Raw genomic sequence first — 25,301 nt, 5'->3', positions numbered from 1 at the left:
TCCTTCTTTGGCCTCTCAGTGTCTCTACAGCCACGTCTTTCTCTCTAGTATCTCAGATATCTCTCCAGACCCTTCTGTCTCGCCAGCACAAGACCCTCATCCATACTTGCGTGAGTATTTGCATCCCTCCTTCTCTAGCCCCACATCCTTCTTGCTCCAGCCCCTGTCACTTACCTTCTTGTTGTTGAAAGTGGAGTGTGATACTGCATATAATCCATGTTGCCTGTACCAAGATGGCCAAAGAGGCTACTACTGAGCATGGACAGAGCCATCAAAGGGCCAACGTCATGACCCGCGGGACCGCGCATCGTGCCATCTTGTGCACACAATCCGTTGACGGCCAGTCTAGACTGGACGGTTGGGTCCAATCTTGTTCAGGTGTATGGGGGCCTTAAGCTTGCGAGCAGGGCCCTCCTACATTTTTGACTGTCTGTAAATACCCAGTTTGTTGCATCACTGTTTCCAATTGTAAATGGCAATGGAATTTGCTGCGCAATATACTGTAATGAACTGTTAATAAATAATATGCGGTATTTGTTATGACAAATACTGTATCTATCATGTTATTCTTCTCCCTAGCTGAATGACCAAGCACTGCATCGTCTTCTTGCCATACTTCTCATCCCGCAGACCAGGAGCATATCCTCTGCCCCCACCATGTCCCAATCAGACTGTCCTGCTCCTCATCATGTCCTATTTCTGTCCCTCCCCATCCCTGTCCCTCTCATGCTGTTCTGTACGTGTAGCTCTGCAGAGCTATGTGGCTGAGAGTGTTAAGGGGGAGGAAAGGACTCTGCTTCCCAGGGGTCATCTTGTAAGTTGTTATTTGCTGTTCTGGCCTAAGGACCATCCCTCTGCAATGCCAGGCGCCCGCATTCATCCAGATCTCTGCTGTCAGGTAGGTGCCACTTGATTTGTACTGTGTATGGGCTCAGCATCTGCAGTTCTCTGCAGACCTGCTATTCAGTCCCCTTATGCAGATACCTTCAGTGGGTAATTCAGAGAGCACAATGATTCTATCTGCTGCTGATACTGCTGCCTTTACCCAATGCTGGATTACAGCAGGGGTATATGAGAGGACTGGACTTCTGATACTGATACAGCTGTAAGATTATAATATATCACTTCGTGTGTAAGCCGTTTGGGTGTTTTTAGCGTTATGTTGAGGATGAAGATTTATTAGCAGGATAACCAGTTTATTGATAAGTGGATTAGATGCACCATACGTATCAGTATTATTTAGAAAGATGCAGCAGCAGCAGCATGACAAGGGAGAAATGATAAAACATTTATATTGCCCTTCCTTTTATACCCATACTATAATTCACAAATCGTATCTCCATCTGTGATGTTACCCAACTGTCCTGCTATTTATTGGCACAGATAGGTCTGTACAGGTCACACAACATGTAGGTAACAATGTCCAGGCCAGGCTGTTTTGTTGCGGGTTTTGCACTGAGCTGTTGTATCCTGTGTGCAGATACTGTATGGCAGGCAAGGCTAACCTGTGGCTCTCCAGATGTTGTGAAACTACAAACCCCATCATGCCTTGCCACAGTTTTGCTATAAGGTATTGTTAAAATGGCTTCATGTGTCTATGGATCAAAAGCTGGAATACAACATAAAGGTGCTCGTTCTCTCTAACCTGTTGCCGACACACAGTAAAGAGCACTGCATACACACGGCAAGGCACCTTGGTTTTGGGGCACCGTATGCACCTTGGGGGACCACTATTGCTGGACAGACAATAGGCAGGGCTGCCTACTTTTAAAGTCTCTTCTTCGGGGGAAGCCTGGAGAGGAGACTGTCAGCAGCGCTTCGCGGGGCGGGGCCTGATGTAGACGCGCTTTGCATCTTTAGCCACTGAAAATTAGGGGGGGGGGCAGATTTTGGGATACATACCGGGAGGGTAGGCAACCCTGACAATAGGTTGACGCATGAAAAAGGTTGACACTGACATGTCGACACAAGCAAAAAGACAACAAATTTTACACGACATGGCGAGCCATGCAAGGGGACGTGGTAAACTAATGTGGCACCCAAAAAAACATGAAAACTCGTATCAACCTTTCACTGAGATTTCTACAGTATTTGAGAAATCCATTTTCAAACTGTGCGCGCCCAGTGGTGGGAGGAATCCTCATCTATGCAGAGACCTTCTACCTATGACATATAATGGGCATAGCTACATCATGCAACATCAAGGGGACAACATCAATGTGTGTAAGATGCATACATACTGGCCCTTATTCTGGTACACTCGCAAAGGCAAATTCCTTCTCAAATGGACAAAACCATGTGCACTGCAGGGGGGGGGGCAGATGTAACATGTGCAGAGAATAAGATTTGGGTGGGGTTTTTCTTCAAAGTGATATCGATATTGCAGTGTAAAAATAAAGCAGTCCGTATTTTCCCTGCACAAAAACGCTGACTCACCCAAATCTAATTCTCTCTGCACAAGTTACATCTGCCCCACCTGCAGTGCACCTGGTTTTGTCCATTTGAGAAGGAATTTGCCTTTGCGAGTGAACCAGAAAAAGGGCCCCTGTGCGATATTGCCCAGTGTGTATGCACAGCGATGATGGGGAAAACCAATGGGTTGAAAATCGCTCAGTACATATACACTGAGCGATTTTTCGACCGTCCAATCGATTTTCCCTGGGGTGGACGACTTTCCATAGCAGGACGCTATGGAAAGCCGTCTACCCCGTCTCTTATCTACTGGTAATACCAGCAGATGTGCGACAGTGGCCGGTGATAATGCGGGGGCGCGCACATCAGCATTCACCACTCATCGCTGGCCCGTCCATGCATTAGGTCAACATGATCATTAGCTCAACACAAGCATTAGGTTGTCATGGGAAAGGTCATCATGAAAATGTTGATATGAGTTTTTCTGGGTTTTTTTTTGTCTGTTTAAGTGTGCCTTGTCCCCTCACTTTGCTCGCCATGCTTCACTGCGCTCAACACACTATTGCATTCTCTATGCCCACTTGGATAGAAAAGTATAAAAAAATTACCTTTAAAAAAAAAAAGTGATTGCCTTGTAATTGGTTGCTTTGTTATAATGCATCACCATGGTAACTCTGTAAAATATGACAGTTGGTGATCTCTCCCTGTGCACCTGCTGGGTGACCTGGAACATGTGACCTTCTGAGCAGACTGGAGACATGATTCACTAACAAAAAAGGGTACTTGTTTCCTAGCAGGGCGCCCACCGCATCGTATACCATAAGGCAGGGGTGGCCAAACCGGTCCTCGCGATCTATCAACGGTCCACGTTTTCCAGGTTACCTAGCTGGTGCACAGCTGTAACCTGGTGTTACAACTGTCACATTTTTAAACATGCTGCATTCATTCCTACTATAGATCCACAGGTTGCCTGGCAAACATGCACCGTTGGTAGATCTTGAGGACAGGTTTGGCCACCCCTGCCATAAGGCATACAATGGTATGCGATGCGATGTTGCGTGATGTCAGCCGATGTTATACAATTTTAAATTGTATACCATCGCATTGTATGCCATTGTATGCCATATACAATGGTATACGATTTAAAATTTTTCAATGATAAATGGTCCCCCTATAAGATTATTAATTGTATAAGCACCTTAATGGGTGCTTACAATGTTAAAAAGGGTGGTGGTACGCGTCCTCCGACCTTTTCATACCCCCACCCTCCATGTCGGCGTGGAGTTGATTTTAGATAGTGTGATGAGCGCAGCGAGCCACCGAGCCCGAAGCATGGCGAGCGCAGCGCACCCCGCGAGGGGACGTGGAATACATGTAAAGTAATACGCGGCCCCTCGCGGGGCTCGCTATGCTCGCCATGCTTCGGGCTCGGTGGCTCGCTGCGCTAGCCACACTATATATAATCAACTCCACATCGACATGGATAGTGGGGGTATGAAAAGGTCAGAGGAAGTGTACAGCTGCCCCTCGCGGGCTCGCTGCACTCGCCATGCTTCGGGTTGGCGTTGATAGTGGGGGTGCATTTAACATTGTAAGCACCCATTACGGTGCTTATACAATTAAAAATCGTATAGGGGGGCCATTTAACATTGAAAAAACCCATTAGGGTGCTTATACAATTTTAAAATGCATCGCATCGCATGCAGGTATATGGCATGCAATGCGATAAAATGCTTAAGATGACTTCAGGCCGGTGCCCATAGACCGGACCGGACCGTCCGTTCTGTACTAAGAGATGCGCGCTCTCGTGAATCTCATCGTACGGTACAAAAAGTATGTGCTGCACATACTTTTTGTACTAGCTGTTCACCGCATCGCATTGCATGCACACTGCATGCACAAGGCATGCGAGGCGATGCGTATTATTTAAATCCCGAACGGATCCATTAAACGGACCGTGTATGGGCACCTATAAGACTGAATATCGTGGGCGCTGTGCTAGGAAACAAGTACCCAAAAAAAGCTTCAAAAGGGATAAAATGGAGAGTGATAAACAACCAACCAATCAGCACATTTTTCAAACACAGTCTTTGACATGGCAGGTAGGAGCTGAATGGCCGGCTGTTTATCACTCTCCGTTTTATCTATTTTGAAGCTTAGTACATCTGGCCCACAGTTATTTGCAGCCACCAATAAAGTTAATTATTTTGCCTACCAAACCTTTACCCGGTTGAAACCTGGCCCATCAGCTAACTATTATTATTATTATTATTACTACTACTACTATTATATCCAAGTATAAAAGGAGAAAAGTAAGAGAAACAAATATATTGTGCTGAATTGCGATATTGAAAGCCCCATACTCACTACCATACTTGCCTACATTTGAAAACTAGTTTCAGGGAGATTATAGATGGTAATAGAATTTTGCACAGCGCCCCATTGAGGGGGCGTGTCATGCTCCACCCAAAGGGCGTGTCGAGTTCCATATATAGAGAGAGATTGTGAAAAGAGATTGTGAATGGGGCACCTAGAAGCGTGTATATGTAATATAAAATTACTTATATCCAAATGTTGATGAGCCCCAGAGCAGTTAGTACGAGCAACTATACTTGCTAAAGTGCTGGGAAATGGTGCTGATGATTCAATGTAAATGTATCTATCTCTCATTCCTTTCCCCCCCAAAAAATGTAACAGTGTAATGTGGGCTAGGTGACATGAGGGAGATTGCTAGACTAATGAGGGAGAGAGGGAGATTGCTGCTATGTCAGGGAGTCTCTTGCAAATGCAGGAGGGGAGGTAACTGTGATATAACAGTGTAATGTGGGCTAGGGGACATGAGGGAGATTGGTAGATTAATGAGGGAGAGAGGGAGATTGCTGCTATGTCAGGGAGTCTCCTGCAGAATGCAGGGGGAAGGTAACTATGATGTAACAGTGTAATGTGGGCTAGAAGAAATTAGGGAGATTGGTAGACTAATGAGGGAGAGAGGGAGATTGCTGCTATGTCAGGGAGTCTCCTGCAGAATGCAGGAGGATAGGCAACTATGCTTCACTACCCGATCCCGGTCTTTGCCAATATCAGCAGCAGTGGGGACTTGGCAGGGTTCCGGCATCATCAAATGCATACAAACTTGCTGATACCAGGGAGGGGGGAGCGAGGGCCATGCTGGTGAACATGGGGGGCGTTAGCAATGTGCAGGAGCATGCATCGTTAACTATATTGAGTGTACACAGTGGATGGGATTGTAAAAGATATCGCTCAGAGAGAAGGCCCTTTATGCATTTGATGCTCAGACAGACAATCCTGCTTAGTACGGACTCACACCTGTGTATGCAGATCTGTGTAGGCACAGTTATTATCCATTACATGTAAAGTGCTGGCAGACTACACAGAATTGTGCATTGAGAGGATCAGAACACTAATAAATGAATGTATGATAACATGATAGAAGGTAACAATGAGCAAGCAGTATAGGAGGTGTGGGGAACAAGTCCTGCATGAGGCAATGGAATAGCTTGTAGCGGGTGGTGTGGATACGATAGTGCGTGTGGCTATTGCAGGGCAGCAGCACATAAGGCCACTAATAATAAATCAGCCACTGGCAGCTGGCATTTCTGTGCAGCTATTGGTGCGGGGCTATGGCTGGAATGACGACAGACCGTGCAAAGTTTTGACATGAAACATGAACCAGTTATTGTAGTAACCAGCTGCTGGCAGGAATAACTGTCCTCCACTATATTACTTTGGTGGAGCGGGATTTATTAAAGCTTGGAGACCTAAGGTACCATCCAATGAGCTCCTAACTGTCATTTGGCAAGATCAACCAGCAATATGGCAGTAAGGAGCTGATTGGCTGACACTTTTTCTCTCTCCAACTTTGCTAAGATGCATCAAGCCTTGAAGAGAGGTAAAGTGGACACATTGAAAGCAATCTACTCCACGTTATCTCTTTCCATGGCTTAATACATCTCCCTATTTATCTTTTTGAAACCTCCTTTCTGTTCTGGTTTAAAGGAAGGCAGTTGGGTTGGTGCTGACCGAGTACAGGAACAAAGATGGCAATAGCAATGGCATGATTAGGCCATAGTACATAATTGTGATGGTTTACACAAAATATATATGTGTGTGTGTGTGTGTGTGTGTGTATATATATATATATATATATATAGTACTTATATGTTAGTTGGGTGCCCACTAAGCTATTTGCTTAGTGGGTTATTCACCCTTAGGAAATCGTATCGCATTGCATCATATGTGCACTTTTAGTTTGACACTATGCGTGCGATGCGATAATCCTAATATTTTTTTTTTTTTTTGCTGGTGTTATTTTTCCCGCTATTATCGCATCGCATTGTTCAGCACACATTTTATGACACCCTAAAATGTGTAATGCAATGCGATATTACTAAATAATGTATTCCCTCCTAAATCGCTTAGTTCTTTTAAAATTCTGCTGCCTGCCCCGTTGCTCACTCGCTGCCACCCACTGCCTGCCCTGCCACCAGGACCTCAGCAGCTGCCACAGCCCAGACCTCAGCAGCTGCTACTGGCCGCTCCACCACCCCGCTGATGGTTCCGATCCGATAAATCCTATGTGAACAAGGTTCAATCTTTACGGTCCGACCCGATGTGCAAGGGACTGTGCAGCGAATCCGATGGGATGTCAAACTCATGCGATTTGGGCTGATTTATCGGCCTGATCCATCGGAATCGTGTCAAATCGCAGTAGTGTATGGGGGCCTTAACTGTAATTTTTCAAACATATTTGCATGGCTGGTGCGTTATCACCATCCACCATATCTCTACTTTCTCACTTTACCAGTCTTAATACACCTGCCCCAATATCACAAGTGAAATAATAAGCTGCATAAATATGTGTCAGGAAGTAATAAGTACACCTGTGCACCTGCTCAGTGACCTGGAAAACGTGAACTGTTGGGGGGTCCTGAGGAACGAGGTTGGGAACCATGGTATAAATTAGCAAATGAGGAAAGGGTGTGTCTTACGTCAAAGTGGGTGGGGTTTCTGTAGGATCTGGTTGAAAATTACCAGATCGGGGGGGGGTATTCAGTTTCCTCTTCTTACTGGGGTATGTGTATGTAATATGAATTTAACCTATTCTTTCTTTCTTTCCCATAAAGATGCTTTCATAGTTGAAATGCAAGAACGGCACCAAATCCCCCAAGCCTTCCTGTAAGGATTACAAAGCTAATAGTCTTATAATGGATCCTATATCATTTAATGCTCCCAAACAATCAGCGCATTACGATGAAGTCTTGGAATACAGTCTCCAGCTGACGGGCTCTTTGACTCTCAATGCTTTCACTACAATGCCCATGTTGCCTTGGATAGTGGCAGAGATAAAGAGGAAAAGTCTATCAAGATCCAAGGACTTACAGCCTGTCCGTCTTCTTGTGTCAGCCTCTTGCCTCTGTTGTGAGCCAGATCCAGGGGGAATCCAGCAGTGGGATCCTTTAATCTGCTCTAGCATCTTTGAATACAAACCGCAACGTGTCCAGAAGCTGATCCACAACAGCCAGGATCCCAATTACTTTGCCTGTCTGCTTAAGGACGATGACAACATACATCGCCAAAGCACATGTTACGTATTCCGGTCTGCTGACCAATCCAAAGTAAGTGTCCTTATTCTAAGAGACGTGATAGGATGCCCTAAGTTCAGCATTTACAATAAAGCAATGGTGTGCTGTGTCAAATTGTGTAGCATAATATGTTTATATCTATGGTGTAATCCTTTTTTTTTTCCAACGTATATGTCGCCTGAGAGTATCATAAGTAACCATATCTAAACCAATCAAATACTGAGCTACATAGCGTATACAGATTGTACTACATTTCTTCTAGCGTACTATGGTGCTGATTAGAGATGGGTGGTATATAGTGAAAGCCCTACATATCTTTGTATGCAACGGCTGTGCTAGAAAGATCTAGTAATGGCTGCAATCTTGCTGTGCAATGCGATCTAGTACAAATAGTATGGAGAACATCGCTACGTGTATGGGCATCATTACATTCATGTGAATTTTTTTTATAGACACGTTGCACCGGCTGCTGATAACATGTTGTGATGTCACCCTGGTATTAAATATTGACCTACAGTAAATATCCCTACTGTGCCCACGACCTTACTTCCAGAAAAAAATACAGCCTTCATATGTCACAATGGTAAAAAGAGCAGAATTTCCTCACAGCTGCGCAATAAAGTATTATATACTACACCAATAGGGGCCACAGGCATATCAGCTTGGCCCTGGTAGTAGGAAGTGTGGCCATACCTGTGAGGGGTTATCTGTAGAAGCAGCGCCATCTTGGTTGCATGCTTACACCTCCATGTACTGCCAATCCTCTAGAAAGGCCAGGGCCTGGATTCTGCTCACCCCCACAATAGCCATGCCATTCCATCCTCTGTATACAAATGCTAACAAAACCAAACTTTATCATAGCAAGAGAGAGAGAGAGAACAGAAGAGAGCGTCACTCTGGGACTTCATAAGATAGTTCAATTTAATGGGGGTCTACGCCATTTTGGGCAACTGTGCCCGTCTTCAGGAACGGTCCTGAAGACAGGCAGTTGCCCAAAACTGCCTAGACCCCCATTAGATTGCACTATCTTTTTGAAGTCCCGGAGTGACGCTCTCTTCTGTTCTCTCCATATTGGTGCACCTGAGATTAGGTGCATGTGAGATGGCACCCGGGCAGGTAATATCACCCGAGTAAGCAGCAAGTGAGTGCCGGTCTCTCTCTCTATATAAAACTATACAAAAAAAAAAAAAAATGCGTCTAGGTAAGAATAAACCACAACACAGGGCATACCCTGTGTCGAGGAATGGAATATTTTCCATTTATTACATATAACAAATCTTAAAAGGAATGACATTAATTTCTGTCAGTCACCCTGACGTTGCAGTAGACCCGGCCTATAATAGCTTGTCGGTGTCATATTCAGTACTGAATTTGTGCATAGTTCAAGGTCAAATCTTGAGCGTGACATTAGCTATTTCTCATGTGACAGCGGTACAACCGGTATATTACACTGTATTGGTCAGGGCTGTGTATCTAGGTCAACCACCATTGGCCGACAGGCAAAACACATGAAAAAGTTTGACATGCAATTGGTCAATATGGATAAAAGGTCAACGCAAGTAAAAGACCGACATGGAAATGGTCGACACAGGAAAAGGTCAAACTGAGCTTGTTGTGAGAGTTATATGAGGATGGTGGTGAGGGTGAAGCCAGGTGTAGGAGAGTACAGAATGGGGCCCCGAGATACCATGAAGGGTGAATGGAGTCATGTGATGATTTGCAGCGGACCCTCAGTTACATGTAGCGGGAGTCTACAGTAGTACCCAAAATTGTAGAACCCTTTCCGAAAAGGTGTATTTTTTAACTTTGATGGCTCATAACACCATATAATTATAACGAATAGATCATTTAATTAAGAATGTAATGCAATAACTTGTATGTAGGATTTTTTTTTATTAGAGCAGCTGGTATAAATACTTATGGGCCGATTCAGACACAGTAGATTGGGTCCGAATTCTACTTCTTGTCGATGGCGGGGGTGGGGGGGGGGTTGCACATGCGTGGTTATGAGCTTGTGCAAACCCCGGGAGCAAACGGCTGAGTTTCACACTTGCTGAGCCGTTCGTTCCAAAGGGTGTGTATGGGGGCAGGAGCTGGGGAAGCCCATCATTTTATGGGCGTTCCCATGAAAACGCTGGCCATTCCCCTTGGTATGCAGGCGGGCCAATGTCTGCTGGGGGCGGACAGCTGACATCACAGGACATCAGTGCCCGCCCCCTTTTCGGCTATCTGCGGCGGAAGTAAAAGCCAGTTCAGACTGACTTTTTTTTCCCCAAAACCATTCGATGGTCAGCCACCATCGAATTTCTTCTCTCCCCTTTGGCCTCACGTGAGGGGATGTGTTCTTGTACACATCCCCACGTATGCTAGTGCCACGCTTGGCAGGGGGTTTGGGCATTTGGTAGGGTGGCGCTGATTTGTTCGCTAGGCTGCAAATGTACACAGCCTAGGGAACAGGTCTGAATTAGGCCCTTCGTTGTGTAACCTTTGCTCTTAATTGTGGCCTTGCAACGCCTTCCCATGGAGTGAACCAGCTCTTTTAGTTCTGCAGATGTTATAATGGGAAACCAAGATTGACTTATTGCTTTTATTAATTGTGGTTTATTGCTACAGTAGGTTGCTTATGTAGTTATGTGTAACAAGTTTCTTTAGTCGGCTCCGTATATTTTCACTCACTTTAAGGCATACTTGCCTACCTGACCCTCTCCATGCGGGAGAAAATGCTCTGTTCCTGGACTTCCCTGGTAATGTGTGATTGCCATCACCTGTGGGGAGCTAGGTAAAGGTGTTTCACCACAGGTGATGGCAATCATACATTACCAGGGAAGTCCAGGAACAGAGCATTTTCTCCCGCATGGAGAGGGACAGGTAGGCAAATATGGGCTAGGCAGTGGCAGCGAGAAGATGGGGGTACCCACATTGCAGGGAGTGACCTAGACTAGGGGTGACCAAACCAGTCCTCGAGATCTACCAACGGTCCACGTTTTCCAAATCCCCTAGCTAGTGCACAGCTGTAGTCATTACCAACTGCCACATTTTCAAACATGCTGCATTTATTCCTACTATAGATCCACAGGTTGCCTGGAAAGCATGAACTGTTGGCAGACCTCGAGGACAGGTTTGGCCACCCCTGCCCTAGAGCATACTTGCCTACCTGACCCTCTCCATGCGGGAGGAAATGCTCTGTTCCTGTGCTTCCCTGATAATGTATGATTGCCATCACCTGTGGGGAGCTAGGTAAAGGCGATTCACCACAGGTGTTGGCAATCATACATTACCAGGGAAGTCCAGGAACGAGAGGAGGGGCAGTCAGTATGAAAGGATAGCTTCTATCCCCAACTCAGCACATGCTGCTCAGTGCTGTGTGCGGAGCTGGGGAGAGAGGCTGTGCTGCAGCAGCAGTCTGTCCTCTCTCTCTCTCTCTTTCTCTCTCTCTCTCTCTCATTCCTCCCACCCACCCACCTGTTCTGCCTGCTGCCCGCACAAACAAATAGTTGCATGCAGCCTCCTGGTGGTCACACCTCCTTCGGTTTACCAGGGCCCGGCCATCCTGTCGGCGCCCCTGGGTCTAGGTTATTCTCAGGCCATTACAGCACTGGAATATGGTTATCTTGAAACCACTTTGTTACATCTGCCCCACCTGCAGTACAGCATGGTTTTATCCATTAAAGAAGGAGTTTGCTTTTGCAAACCAACCTGAATCACCCCCTAAGTGTATACTTGCAGCAGCTGGTCATTCAGGATAAGGGAAGACGTATTTGTTAAGTGGTTTACCTTGTTTTGTAGTTTTTCTCTGTATGGCATTGTTCAGGGCCGGTGCTAGGGTGTCCGGCGCCCTCCTGCAAACCATACATTTTGCGCCCTTTCACATTGCCATTGCAACAAGCTGCAGCCCGATTGTTGGAGTGTATACAACATGCGATCCTATGGAGGATCTCGGGTGCATGTACATGTATGCATACACCATCTCAGTGCTGTGTCCGCAAAATGTTGCAGGCACTAAAGGTGCCCATACACGCTGCGAGAATCGCATACGTTATGGGCTAGATCGCATCGCATCGCACGGCATGCATGCAATGTGTGTGCGATGCGATCCGAAAGCAGTACAAAAAGTATGTGCAGCACATTACACCCCTCTCGTGACTGAGGGGGAAAGGAGGGGAGAGAAGGAGGAGATGGAAGAAGAGGGGAGGAGATAGAGGGGGCGGAGTGTTGAGGACTAGCAGTGGCACTGGCACAGCACACTGAGAAGAGAGAAAGGAAGGGGAGGCGGTGCTGCTACCTGTTCGTCTTTTGATTGACAGCTGACAGGCGCAGGGAGCAATAGGTAGGGGGTGGATCCGGACATGACATGTCATCCAGGCATTCACAGACAGCGATACATGCCTCAGCGCAAGTGTCCGTGAGGAAGAGGGGGCAGGTCGCAGGAGGAGGACAGTGTGTGCGCGGTGCAGGGAGCTGCTCAGCCTCTCCATACTGCCGCCCGCTGTCAGACAGGTGCTGCGTGCGGCGTGCAGGAGGCAGTGACAGCGAGGGCTGAGGCAGCTTTAGCAGAGCAGGGAGGGAGACAGCGCCTTTTCACCATGGCGCCTCCCTGCTTTGCAGGAGCTGCTGAGTGGGTAGCGCCGGCCCTGGCATTGTTGAAATTTGTGGCACCTTATAAATAAATCAATCAAGTAATAATAATAGTATTTTTGCTGTAAGATCTCATGCCAAGGCAATGCAGTATGAGTTTGTTGTTTGTAAATATTAAGGTTAATCAGATATCGCCGGTGGGTAATCTAGGAACATATTTGCTCCTGCCAAAGAACTGGTCAATGATTAATGTAGCATTTGCATTGGTAGATTTGTAGAACCAATGTAGTTTAGAAGAATGATCATTTTACAGAGCTACTTGATAAGCTTCAGAATTATTTAAAGCAAAACAATATTAAAAAAACAAAAAACAAATGTAGAGATGAGATCGGGTTCCCAGGACCCTGGAGGTGGCAGAGGGGTCATCGCCCACAGAAGAGTATGCCATGTAAAGAAAATGTGCTATCGCACTGTATACTGAAATCTAATTTAATAGGAAATTTAATAGGATGAGAGATTCAGAAAGTGAGAGATTTGGGAAGAAATCTCCAGTTTTTTTAAAACTAGAGATTCAGGGTTGTCTACCCTCCCAGGTTGTCCGGGAGGGTCCCGGAAATCGGGTCCCTCTCCGGGGCCCCCCAGAAGGGTGGGCAAACCTCTCTGTTTCCCCTGTGCACACCCACTCACCCTTGTCCTGTTTTTTAAATACGTGTTTCGCGGCTTTTCGGGAGGAGCGGGGCTAAACTGACAGCATTTTAGCCCCGCCCCCTCAACGGAGACCCGAGAATCCCGGTATTTGCTGGACTGGGGGTGGGGCTTGATGACGACAATATCAAGCCCCGCCCCCCGCAGTTCTGCTGACAGTCTCCTCTCTGGGCTTCTCCTGGAGAAGAGACTGTAAAAGTAGGCAACCGTGGGGGGGGATGTTTGTGGGCGCTGGGGGGGACGGACTGCTGATCTGCTCGGGGGAGGGGGGTGTGTGTGTGTGTGTGTGTGTGGTGGTATACCGCTCACCTGCTCCAGCCAGTGGAGGGGGTATGCGGCCGAGCCACCGCTCACCTGCTTCTGCCCGCTGGGGGTTTGCTGCCGAGCTGACGCTCTCCTGCTCCAGCCAGGGGGTGTGTGTGTTTTGCTGCCGAGCCGCCGCTCTCCTGCTCCAGCCAGCTGGGGGGTATGCGGCCGAGCCACCGCTCTCCTGCTCCAGCCAGCGCCCGGTCCACCGGGGGCGAGCGCCGCTCACCTGCCCCACGAGGTGGGGTTGTGGCCACCACAAACCTGCAACGAGGCCAGCTCCAACAAAACAACTGTTTTGGCTATCTTGATCCAGAGAGAATGTGTGACCATTCACCTGCTTATTCTTCTGAACACGGGTTCCCCAATCAGTGGAAGTCTTCGGCTAATTACCTGTCAACTTGGATACAAAGTGCCACGAGGTTGGAGGTAGGCTCACAACAACAGCCACTCCCTCGGTGGGCACACAGGACATCACATTGCCACATTTACAAGGACTCCAATCCCATTGGGACCATTGCATTGTGGACAGTGCAGGACGTATTCACACCCCCAACTGGGGTTCATCCACCCACGTGAGATCTGATCATCCTAACCCACACAAGGGGCCTTATTCTGGTTGGAGCGGCCGGGCCGTACGCGTACGTCCCGGGATTTTTTATGATCTGCGCATGCGTACATTCGCTAATGCGCAGGCGCGACCACTCACCAACGCTTACGGACGGGTCTCTACGTGCGAAAAAACCTGTACGCGAGTGTACGGGTATTGGGGGCGGAATAGGGGCGTGTTGAGGGGAGCGGCCGAAATAATGAGGGAAAATGGGCGTAAATATGGGCGTACACGGGGGTGTGCACCAAAAATGAGCGGTGCTACTACCGCACGATCGACTAAAGCACCGTTCATTTCGGACACAAAACAGGCGGCCGCCAACCGCCAGCTCAGACCACCCCTACAGATACCGCATGCCTGCGTGCGCCTGGGTTTGCTAATTTACGCTGATTACTACTCAAACACATACACCTGAATGTAATAAGCAATGCTGCAGTCTATTAAGTCCAAACCATGAATTCACTACCTGCAAGCCACACACAGCACTCTAACACATTGGAAGGTTATCTTTCTATACTTCTCTACATTTAAAGGTTTGTTTAATTTAAGGTAAGAATCTTTGTTAGACCTGCTTATATATGCTAAGGTAGGTATTTGTTAAACAGTTCGACACATTCACTACGTGCTTTCATAGACTTTACACAGTAGCACACTCAATCTACACAAGTCGACATGTGTCAACGTGTTCACTGTAATACAAACATAGGTTTTGTATTTATTATACAATAACATAAACCACATCTAACACCTACAAAGGATGTTTCAGCAATGTTTTAAGCCCATGCCCACTATTTTGCACATTAATTCAATCAATTAATTAATTTTCATAATTATAGCTGAAAGGCAAGATTTGCAGGTCCATATATATGAAGGGTATGTCAGCGTACACGGACGTACGCTCACTCTCACGAGCGGTGACATAAGCTGACTTTTCTATTGAAAACAATAGGGACCCGTCCGTGCAAGCTGGCGTACGCTCAGATAGCCGCAAGAAGTCGGTGGGAAGACGGCCGAGAGACGTCCGTAAACGGTGGTGTACGCTCAATTGTACGCCAGTTGTCGGAGTGTAAGGGCTGGCCCGTCCGTGTACGTTGGCGTACGCTCATTTGTACGCCACTCCCCTTCTACGTTGTTTATGCCCGTATGTATGCGGCTGAGTTGTGGGTGGACTTAACCCCAACGGCCGCGTACGGCTAGCGTACGTTAATAGTGAACGTACGCACGTTTGGCCGCACCGATCAGAATAACCTCCAATGACACATGTGTTATAATATTATGCTAAAGTGCTTATTCATGTAGTGTCCTATATGTATTCAATTTATTATTAAATTGGGAATTTTTATTATATTCACTCATTTAATTTGAGCGCTGCTAATTCTTGTGTGATTTTAAGAGAAAGAGATGTGGGGTGAGATTTAATAGGATGAGAGATTCAGAAAGTGAGAGATTTGGTAAGAAATCTCCAGGTTTTTTTAAAGCGGCAATCATTTACTGATTGTGCACTGTAAATGATTGCCGCTTTAAAAAACCTGGAGATTTCTTACCAAATCTCTCACTTTCTGAATCTCTCATCCTATTAAATCTCACCCGTGGTTTCACTTGCTGACAACAGATGGCAGTGTTTTGGTGACACACAGACATATTTATAGATGATAAAGCAAAGTTCCTGAAGAGGGTCTGTCTTTCTGTCTGTCTGATTGTGCTAATAAAAAAAAAAAACAGTTTTCACTATTATGTAGCGCAGTTCTCCTGTAATCTATACATATATTCACCATTGGCCTATCACATATGGGAGCCATTGTGCGCGACCAACAATGGCTGCTGGCAACACATACAGGTAGCAGGACACAGCAGCCGTAGCCCCTGTTGGTCGCACACACAGATATCTGCAAATACGTGCTGCCACCATTCTCTGCCCGCTCCCTCTTCCTCCTTCTCTCTCCATGTCACTGTGTCTTCGCTCTCTGGCCACAGCTGCTGCTGTTGCTGGATACAGGTCTTCCTACATCCACTGCCACAGGTCCCGATTTCAAAGAGAGAAAAAGTTGGGAGGTATGTGTATGCATATACACAACATCATTTGTCAGGTAGTTACAGAAAGTTTAAGGGAAATCATAAGCTATATTGCATCGTTTGCAACATTGTCTAGTGCAGCGGTTCTCAAACTGTGGGTCCTGACCCCAAAGTGGGTCCCGACCTTCTCAGCATGGGGTCGTGACTCCATGTTGATGACCATCAGGCTGATGACATTTCTAATCTCAGTCAGTGATTCAAGGAGTCTGGAAAATCTGTTGCATTGTCTGTAATTTTAGACTCCTCCCATAATTTTGTGCCTCCACAATGCTGCCATGGGGTTGGGATCATTTGGTCTACAGCATGATGTCGACAGTCATTAGTTCAGCACCATTAGGTCGACATGGTAAAAGGTCAACATGGGTGTAGGTCGACATGGTTGTAGGTCGAAAGGTCATTAGTTCGACAATGTCTATGTTGACAGTCAAAAGGTTGACATGAGTTTTTTTTCTATTTTTTGACCTGAATGTCAACACAGTCGACATGGACACACTTTCAAGTGCACCGCATCCCCTCGCATCGCTCGCTGCGCTCGCAATGCGTCGGGCATGGTCCTAGTGGATGGTAGGGCATGATATACCGCCTGTTGGCTCATATCGGCTCCAAAAAATTTGAAAAACCCCATGTCGACCTTTGACTGTCGACCTAGACACTGTCGAACTAATGACCTGTCGAACTAATAACCTTTCCACCTAGAACCATGTCGACCTTTTCCCATGTCGACCTAGACCCATGTCGACCTAATGACTGTCGACCATCATGCTGTAGACCAAATGACCACATCCCGCTGACATGTATGTGCTGTCTGCTGCCTGCACATGTGATGTGATGACCTTCTGCGGTAACTTGCTGGGGTCCCGTAATTATTATTACTGTCTGATGGGGTCCCATAGCTAAATAGTTTAAGGACCCCTGGTCTAGTGTGTTACCAGCTTTAATGTAAGCAAGTTGTAATTCAGTATTTCCAAAAGAGAAGATTGTGACAACAAAAAGATTTAAGAATAGAAAATAGCACCACCTAGTGGTCATAGTAATTAATGTAAATGCATCAAGAATATTTACTTAAATTGTCTAGCGCTGGGATCAAGTATGGTATATAGGGGTATGAGAATATATGAACACCTCACCGTAGGGGTCCTGGTAGGATGGAACCCATGACCTCAGTGCTAAGAGGCAGCAATGCTAACCATTACACCTTCCCTGCTGCATAAGAAGCTAGACATTAATCTCAGTCAAGCAAGGTGAAACAATGTATTTTTCTCCCGTTAGAATTGTGTTTATTCCATGTATGATAATATGGCTGACCGCCATTGGCATGTTGACAGGAACAAATCATTAAAGGTTTGGCCTTTCCTCTTAAATTAGGGACAGCTGAATAGCCTGGCTGTAACTAGAAAATCAGCCTATTTAATGTACTTTGATCAGGTTCCATCTACACTTTGAGAGAATCCTAGGCTCCTACCACACACTTTGTACAGTACTTGCAGTACAGAATGCCCTCCTTTCATCCCCACCCAACTTTATGTTTTCAAATTACCCCCCTCCCCCCTCCCTCCCATCCTGCAGTTAGCAGAACAATTCCAATAATAAACTTTTATTACATTTCTCCTCAGAGAGTGTGAAATCCCTGTGTCTAATAGGGCTAATTCTGGTTGGATTGCAGAAACGATCCAACCCGCTTTAAGCCTGATTGTTGATTTTGTGATCCCACATTCTGAGAGGGCCCCTGGCCCTCACAGATCGGATCTCTCTTCTGGATCTGATCTGCTGCACTGTGCACCTGAGTGAAAGCAATGCCACCGCCGTCATGTGATATATCTCATGGAAAAGGATCAGGCGGCTCAAAGGAACACTGCGCAATTTCTCTGAGGGGAGAAGTCGCCACAGTGTATGGGGACCTTACGTGTCCGAAGTTAGTGTATTTTTCAATCTGATATGGATTTAAAGAACAGAATCATTATATGGTTTGGACTACACTATGGTATGCAAATAGGATGATACATACTAACTGTGTTACATTTGTAGCTGGGCCAGGCAGCAGCTACTTGAAACAATAAACCAAGATCTCCAGGAACTTTTAAGAGTGAGCATGTAAACAAACATGGATGATTGGGCGGATTTATTATTTCCCTGGGTGTAATTCTACTCCCATGATGCTACTTCCATGTCTCCCTTAGCTAACACTGGCCTTCCCACTTTCTTTGCCATTCCCTCTTCAGAGGTTCCAGCAGTGGATCCCCTTTTATTGGAATTCCTCTAACATTTTGTCCCAAGTCAAAAGGAACCAACAAAAAAACCTTCCCAATGTAAAACGTCTACATGATGTCAAGTTTCCGATTTTTCAATCTCGGGATTCGGAATTGAAAAACGCTCAATCCCAGGATTCCGGGGAACCCGGGATTGGCATCCCTAATTAAAAAAAAACTCCCATGCCCCCCCCGGACCCCCCAACTGACTGTCACGCACATATACTTACTTAGCCGATGCAGCGGTCGGAGCGGCTGGGGAGCTGGACAGGCGTTGCAGCCGGTGAGTGGGGTAGAAAGTGTGGGGCTGCCGCACTGAGCGGCCGGGCCAGCATCCGCGGAGAGGTGGGGCAGGTGGTGAGTGCGCCGGCCTGTGCAGTGTGACCTTTAGCATCATGTCATGCTGTGCAGAGACACACACTGGGTCAGGACAGCCGGGCAGCCTTTGAGCAAGTGGTCAGACACTGCCTGGCATTAGACTGTGCATGCACAGTCTAATCCCAAAATCTAATCCCGGGATCCCGACGATTCTAATCTCGGGATTGGCCACCCTAGTTTCCGTAATGAGTCCAAGAGGCAAGATGTGGTTTTGACTCTGAAACTTTGTGGCTGGGTTCCAATCATGAAGTTCACTCCTAGGTTTTTTTTTAAATTTTGATGATTCCTCCAAAGGATTTCAGGTTGGAACTTCTCCTTCCTTGATCAATGAGTAGCCACAATGTATTCCCTGTCCCCCAATTTTAACCCTTCATAATGAATCATTTACCCTACTGTCAATACTTCCTCACCTTCCATTACTGGAGAGAAGCTAGTGCGATATGAAGTTCCCAAGTTCTTGATTCCGGAGTTTATAAGGTACTGAGTTCATTGGCTGTGATGCCGAGGTTTGCATCTTGGTCAATGCTGCTGAGGTACAATGCCTTTCACCATCTGTAATAATATCATACTTATTGCCAAACAAAACACAAAAGAAATATGGCTGCATTTGGTTTTACCCATACTGTACATGGTTCCAGCTGCATGGCAGTGTAAATGGCATCTATGTATACAGAACAGAAAGACTTGCTATCAGCACTACCCAGGCCCGGGTCTGATGCAGAGGCCCAGCACATACTGCTGTATGCTGGGCGGTAGTGTGGCCAGAGAGGTGCTTAAAGTGCTATTGTTTTCTGTATTTTATGCTAAGGGTGCATAGACACGCCTCCTACAATTAGACCACACCCCCTGAAAAATACCTGTGCCTGGCCAGACTTTCAACTGCCCTGGTCCCACCCACAGGCCATGGTGTCTCTTTGGCAGGCAGGTGGGATGCTGGGAGATTCTTTGTCTTGATTAAAAACTGCCCTGACAGGGCAACATTTTAAAACAAGCATAAAGGAAATATGCCCGTGATTTCATGTTTCAGTGGCATTGGGAAGTAGTGCGATGCCAATGTACAGCCCATTTCTTGCATAAAAAAAGGAAGTAATTTTTAAGTAATTGAAAAAAAAAAAAAAAAAAGTGAAGTCTTTGTTCTAGGCTGGGAAGCATTGATACGTGTGGTCCTGCAGGTGGAACCCGTAATCTACCCACACGTTTATCTTTGGCATGTCTGACCATACATTTCACTTCTGTCCAGCACTGATTCGGTTACATCAGATCTTCTTCATTGATCATTACAACCTGGCTTTTCTCTCTCCCTCACTCTCTCTCGCTCTTTGAAAGCGGAACATTTTTAAAACCTATTTACATTTAAATTTAAAAGGTTAATAGGCATCGTCTGTCGTGGACAAAGGCCCTTGTGTAGCTTTCCCTGTACATCGCCCTAATACTGTACTAAACACCAGAAGCCTTTGGCAGTGGTTACTTTTCAGGACTGTTTATTTGGCGTATGCGGCAGGCAAGGAGTGTTTACATATGAGCTCACTGGGGTCTTTTATACAATTTCAAAAAGTTATGTAATATCTGTTCACCATACTTATATTCAAAGTACAACTGCTGTAACCCTTCTACAGTATACATGGCAGCCATAGAGAGAGTCCACTACTGGGAACCTTTCAAGACATGTCTATATAATAAGCACCTTGTTTTTTTATTCCTTTTATTCCTTGTTCATCTGTATTGTCTAATGTTTAGAAAGAGGTGTTCATTGCCACAAAACCAGGAAGGCGGTGGGAAGAAGTTTTATAGCGGCGCTTATCGCACTGCTTTGCCTCAGTAACAAGGCAAAGCAGGAAGGGACATCAACAAGATGTAATTAACCATTTGAGTGCCAACATCTGGAGAGAGGCGCAAAATATTCGCTAAAAATACCAGCGTCGCTCACATTTGTGATATTAATTCAAACAAAAAAATGTTGTGCCCAAAAAGATTATAATTCCTATATAAGGTAAACATTACTGGTCATTATGATGAATACATATGTTTGCTTTTGCAATTTTCACACCTATTTTTCACAAAGTCACTTGGCGCTCAAAGGGTTAATGTCTTGTCCACCAAAGCAGGGGCGTGCAAACTCCCACCTCGAGCAATGTCTTCTTGAGCAGACAGCTTGTCTCCTCCCCCGCGGCTGGTGTTTTTGGGCATGCGTTAGATCACGATACTCACGCGAGATCTCATGCCCTGCCCGGAGCCAGCAGCAAGGTTTACGTTGTCCCTGCTATAAGAATAGTACAACATCGTCTTTAGCAGGCGATGTATGCCATAAACAAGAGGGGGATTCAAGGACACAGTGTTGCCAAGCAGCAGAAGGGGCACGTGATTTGAAGTAGCCTCATGACCATTCACAGAGGGTAGGAAAGTATGACTGACAGTACTGTGTGACGAGATATGTACTGTGATACTAATATATGGCATATTGTGAACTGGGGGGGATATAATGTGGCATAATATGAACTGTGTGCATAGAATGATTTGGGGTTATATTACGGGGCATAATATGAACATGCACTGTTGAGAGACTCGTCTCTAGAAGCATTGGGGGTGTGGATCCTCCAAAATAATGTTATGGGCCCCTGACCAACCAGACATTTGCAGAACACACAGCAATATGGGGCCCACAAGATAAATAGATTATTATAGAAATCAGATCTGGGGAGAGAGCGATAAGCTGCTGTCTGGGAACTGTAAAAAATACAATACCAAATACGTACCAAAATATTTGGACACGCAAAATGGTTTCATCCACTGTTTATGGGCAGCCTGCTTCCAAAAGACCTAGGGGTAAATTTACTAAGATGCGAGTTCTATTGAAGATGGGAGGTTGCTCATAGCAGCCAATCAGATGCTCTCTATTATCTTCTATAAGGTGCTAATTAAATAAGAAGTAGAATCTGATTGGTTGCTACTCCCATCCTAGTAAATTTACCCCTGGAGCCTGACTCTGATTTTTATGCAATACTGATGTCCAAGCAGCTGGACATATATCGGTAGACTGTACTCGCGCCAAGGTGCTCTACCGCTGCTGGCTGCAATCAACAGCAAAAATATAGTACTATGGAGTGTTTGAGGAGGGCCCCAAACTGGTGTCTTGCCTAGGGCCCGAGGAGATCTAAATCCACTTCTGTATACATATAGGTCAGATACACATATCCATTCATTCTCATGTCTGGAAGCTTCTGAATGCAATGAATTAACTGGGTCTTGCAAGGATGGGATCTTATCTGGGTACAGCTTGCTGTGATAGATACTGAAAGCGCATGTCGGGAATATTGTGAAGGTGAGACCTAGAAGCGCCGACAGGTACTGCTACATCTGACAGGTGCGTCATAACATGACTTACATCCCAATGTGGATGAGCCCCAAAGCAGTTAGTGATAGGTCCTACAGGATTCTGGGTAATATTCCACCCAGATCACATTGTATATGCTATCCTACTTAAATGGCCCCTTATTGTACATGCTGGGATAATAAGTTCTATTCCCTATACATTAGTCTCAGCTTCTGGCCCTACCAATGGGGCCATACAAGCGCATGACGTAGAATGATGTTATTTTCAGTGGGGGCCAACCTGATTCTAAAAAGCTACCTTGATACGTTGGTCCCAGTTGTCAAAATTTACAGTCAAAAGGTCTACCCCAAAAGGTCAAATGCAATAGGTCAACAGGGTCAAAATGCCTACATGAAAAAGGTAGACACATGAAAAGGTGAAATGATTTTTTTTGTTCCGGCTTGTTCTTATTTTTTACTTCCCTGGTAATGTATGATTGCTATCACCTGTGGGGAGCTAGGTAATTGATTAGAAAGGTCTTTCACAACAGGTGATGGCAATCATACATTACCAGGGAAGTCCAGGAGCAGAGCATGTTCTCCCTCATGGAGAGGGTCAGGTAGGCAAGTATGATCAAAGGACAATCAACCATTTACTCCTAAATGCAGGAAAGCAGACAATAGTCATTCAGACAAATGGCTTAAATCCTTTTGATTTAACAAATGTAGCTAAACAATTTGATTTTATCCATCGTCCAGTATTTGGGAGCTAATGGTTGATTATCCTTTGCTCAAATACATTACCAGATTTTTGTTCCCACCAGACCGATTGGACAGATAAAGCTTTAAGCTGTATACACACCTAAAGGCCCACATATACTAACTCAATTTGTGCCGATTTCACCCGTTCCCGATGGACCATTGTTCTCAGACCGGGGGCGGGAACAGTGGTTGCATGTGATCTGTCACATGCCCCCCCCCACTGCCGGACACTGCCAGCCCCGGATGGGATGTGGAAACATCCCAAAAAAATGTGACGTTCCCACGGAAAGGGGGACAGTTGGGGGTATGAAATATACTCATTTGTTTTAGGATGAGCACAGCGCAGCCCCCTCCTCTGCAGAGGTAAGAGCCGCCGCTGGTGCCATAGCATAGTAACATAGTAATTAAAGTTGAAAAAAGACGTAAGTCCATCAAGTTTAACCTATCTAACGTGTAACTACTGACGTGAGTAAGTCATATCTATAGGATTCCCTTAGTGGCCAAAAATGCATCTAGTTTTGATTTAAATTCATTAACAGTAGTTGCTGTAACCACCCCACCGGCAATGAGTTCCAGAACTTTACTGCTCTAATGGTGAAGAATCCTCTGTCATCTTCAAGCGCCGGGAAGGGGCGGGAGGGGGGTGCGGGCGTTTAAGCCCGTCCGGTGTAAATGCCCCTAAACGCCGGGTCGCACCCGGCTTCAACCAGGGTCCAAAAAGCCGGGTGCGACCCGGCGTTTTGGTCTAAAAGGGGTTTTAGTGAACAAATCATCGCCCAGTTCCATATGATTCCCAATCCTGTATTGGAACATACTAACCATATCACCTCTCAACCTCGGTTTCTCCAGTGAAACAGCCTGGCTATCCTATCCTGAGCTCTGATAAACCTGTAGAATAGAGGGTAATGTGTTGCTTAACAGTCTTTTTAGCCTCATTGTACAATCCCAGCTTGTTTTATCTTTCAGTCACTTTTATCTGTAAAAGTGAATGAGGAATGAGGAATGCCCAGCCTTTTTTGGTAACAATCTTCTGAGATCTTCCTGCTGTTATTAACCAGAAGAGCAGTGAGCTAACGGTGGAATGGGAAGGACTCCGGCATGTAGAAGGGCACAGGGTAATTATTTGTACAACAGTGTGCCTAATTAGCAGAGGCTGTACAAAGGTATATAACCCAATCAGAACAATGTGTCAGGATCCTGTCACTTCCTTTGTTATCTCATTGTTACTCTTTCACCAGGCATCAACATAACAACACAATCATTGATGCCAGGCTGGCTGTTCAAAGCAAATCCTTTCTTACTATGGGTGTCTTCATAAATCACTTCTTTCTCCAAAATATACTCGCCAAAGGCGCTCTCACAGGGGTCTGCACATGCGGAGACTCCCCACCATAGGAATGGGGGCGAATTCGGCCCCTTCAGATTGGGTTTGAATTAGGCCCATCATTCTGTAGCACCGATTACAGAGACAGCTTAGATTACCTATTGCTCATTTTAGCTAATCTACGGACCATGTATTATTTGGATCTGGAATCTGTAGGTAAACATTCAGGACAGTTATATGAAAGGAGATAAGAAATGGTAGATACAAGAGGCCAGTAGGGCAAAGTTATCCGGGGACAACACAGGGATATCCGGATGGCTGGGAGACTATATCTAGGTCATCAGTAAAGGTCGATATTCACAACAGCCGACATTGAAAAAAGGTCAACACAAGTAGGAGGGCGCACAGTGTGATATTACTGACATGCCGGTGTGCCCCGGCATACCCTGCATTCTTTCCTGGGACATTTAGCCGAATAGACAATATTATGTATTATTATGTATTATTCACAATCCCCCAGTAGATATGCTTTTATTTGAGGACATTCAAGGTGTCTAAATTAAGGCAGTAACTATTGGGGGAAATGGCACATTACAGGGGTGTTCAGGGGCTGCTGTCGCTCATATATACCTGATTTTCCAGCATTTCCACATTTGTACTATTTTATTACTTTCTTGCTACTGATATCCTATAACGATGACAGAGACAATGAGCCAAAAATGATGTTCTGGTAAAACAAAGAGCCAAATAAATGGGCGTGGCCTAGCTCCCACAAGGCCGCATCCCATTTTTAAATCGGTTGTGGCCTAGATACTGGCAGCACATTTACATATCTCCCAACTTTTGTGTTTTTAAAATTGGGACCTGCTGCACCTGCCAGGAAGGGGCGGAGCTATATGCCAGTTGGGCGTGACTTCGGACAAAGGCCAATTGCTGCCCATTTTTGTCATTTTCGTAGGCGTGCCCAACACTCCCCTAGCAGCTGGGCAGCCCCTGGC

At 45.9% G+C, this 25,301-nt stretch overlaps 1 protein-coding gene across 3 annotated transcripts in view; it reads left to right on the top strand.

Moving 5' to 3' along the window:
• The first annotated feature begins 710 nt into the window (after window positions 1–710).
• Window positions 711–25,301, top strand: part of TBC1D1 (TBC1 domain family member 1) — a 160,328-nt gene continuing 135,737 nt past the window's right edge. Inside the window, exons 1-2 of one of the 3 annotated variants that reach the window (XM_083158523.1) lie at window positions 711–898; window positions 7,557–8,048. In XM_083158523.1, the coding sequence (XP_083014649.1) occupies window positions 7,638–8,048 (411 nt within the window). In that variant the 5' untranslated portion in view covers window positions 711–898; window positions 7,557–7,637. The remainder of the gene's footprint in view (window positions 899–7,556; window positions 8,049–25,301) is intronic. The other 2 variants (XM_083158483.1, XM_083158492.1) reach the window with 2 other exon arrangements.

Source organism: Crinia signifera, chromosome 1, assembly GCF_055691185.1.
Source record: "Crinia signifera chromosome 1, ASM5569118v1, whole genome shotgun sequence".
Lineage (NCBI taxonomy): Eukaryota > Metazoa > Chordata > Amphibia > Anura > Myobatrachidae > Crinia > Crinia signifera.
The sequence above is the reverse complement of the archived record's forward strand: the minus strand, read 5'-3'. Positions and strand labels throughout refer to the sequence as shown.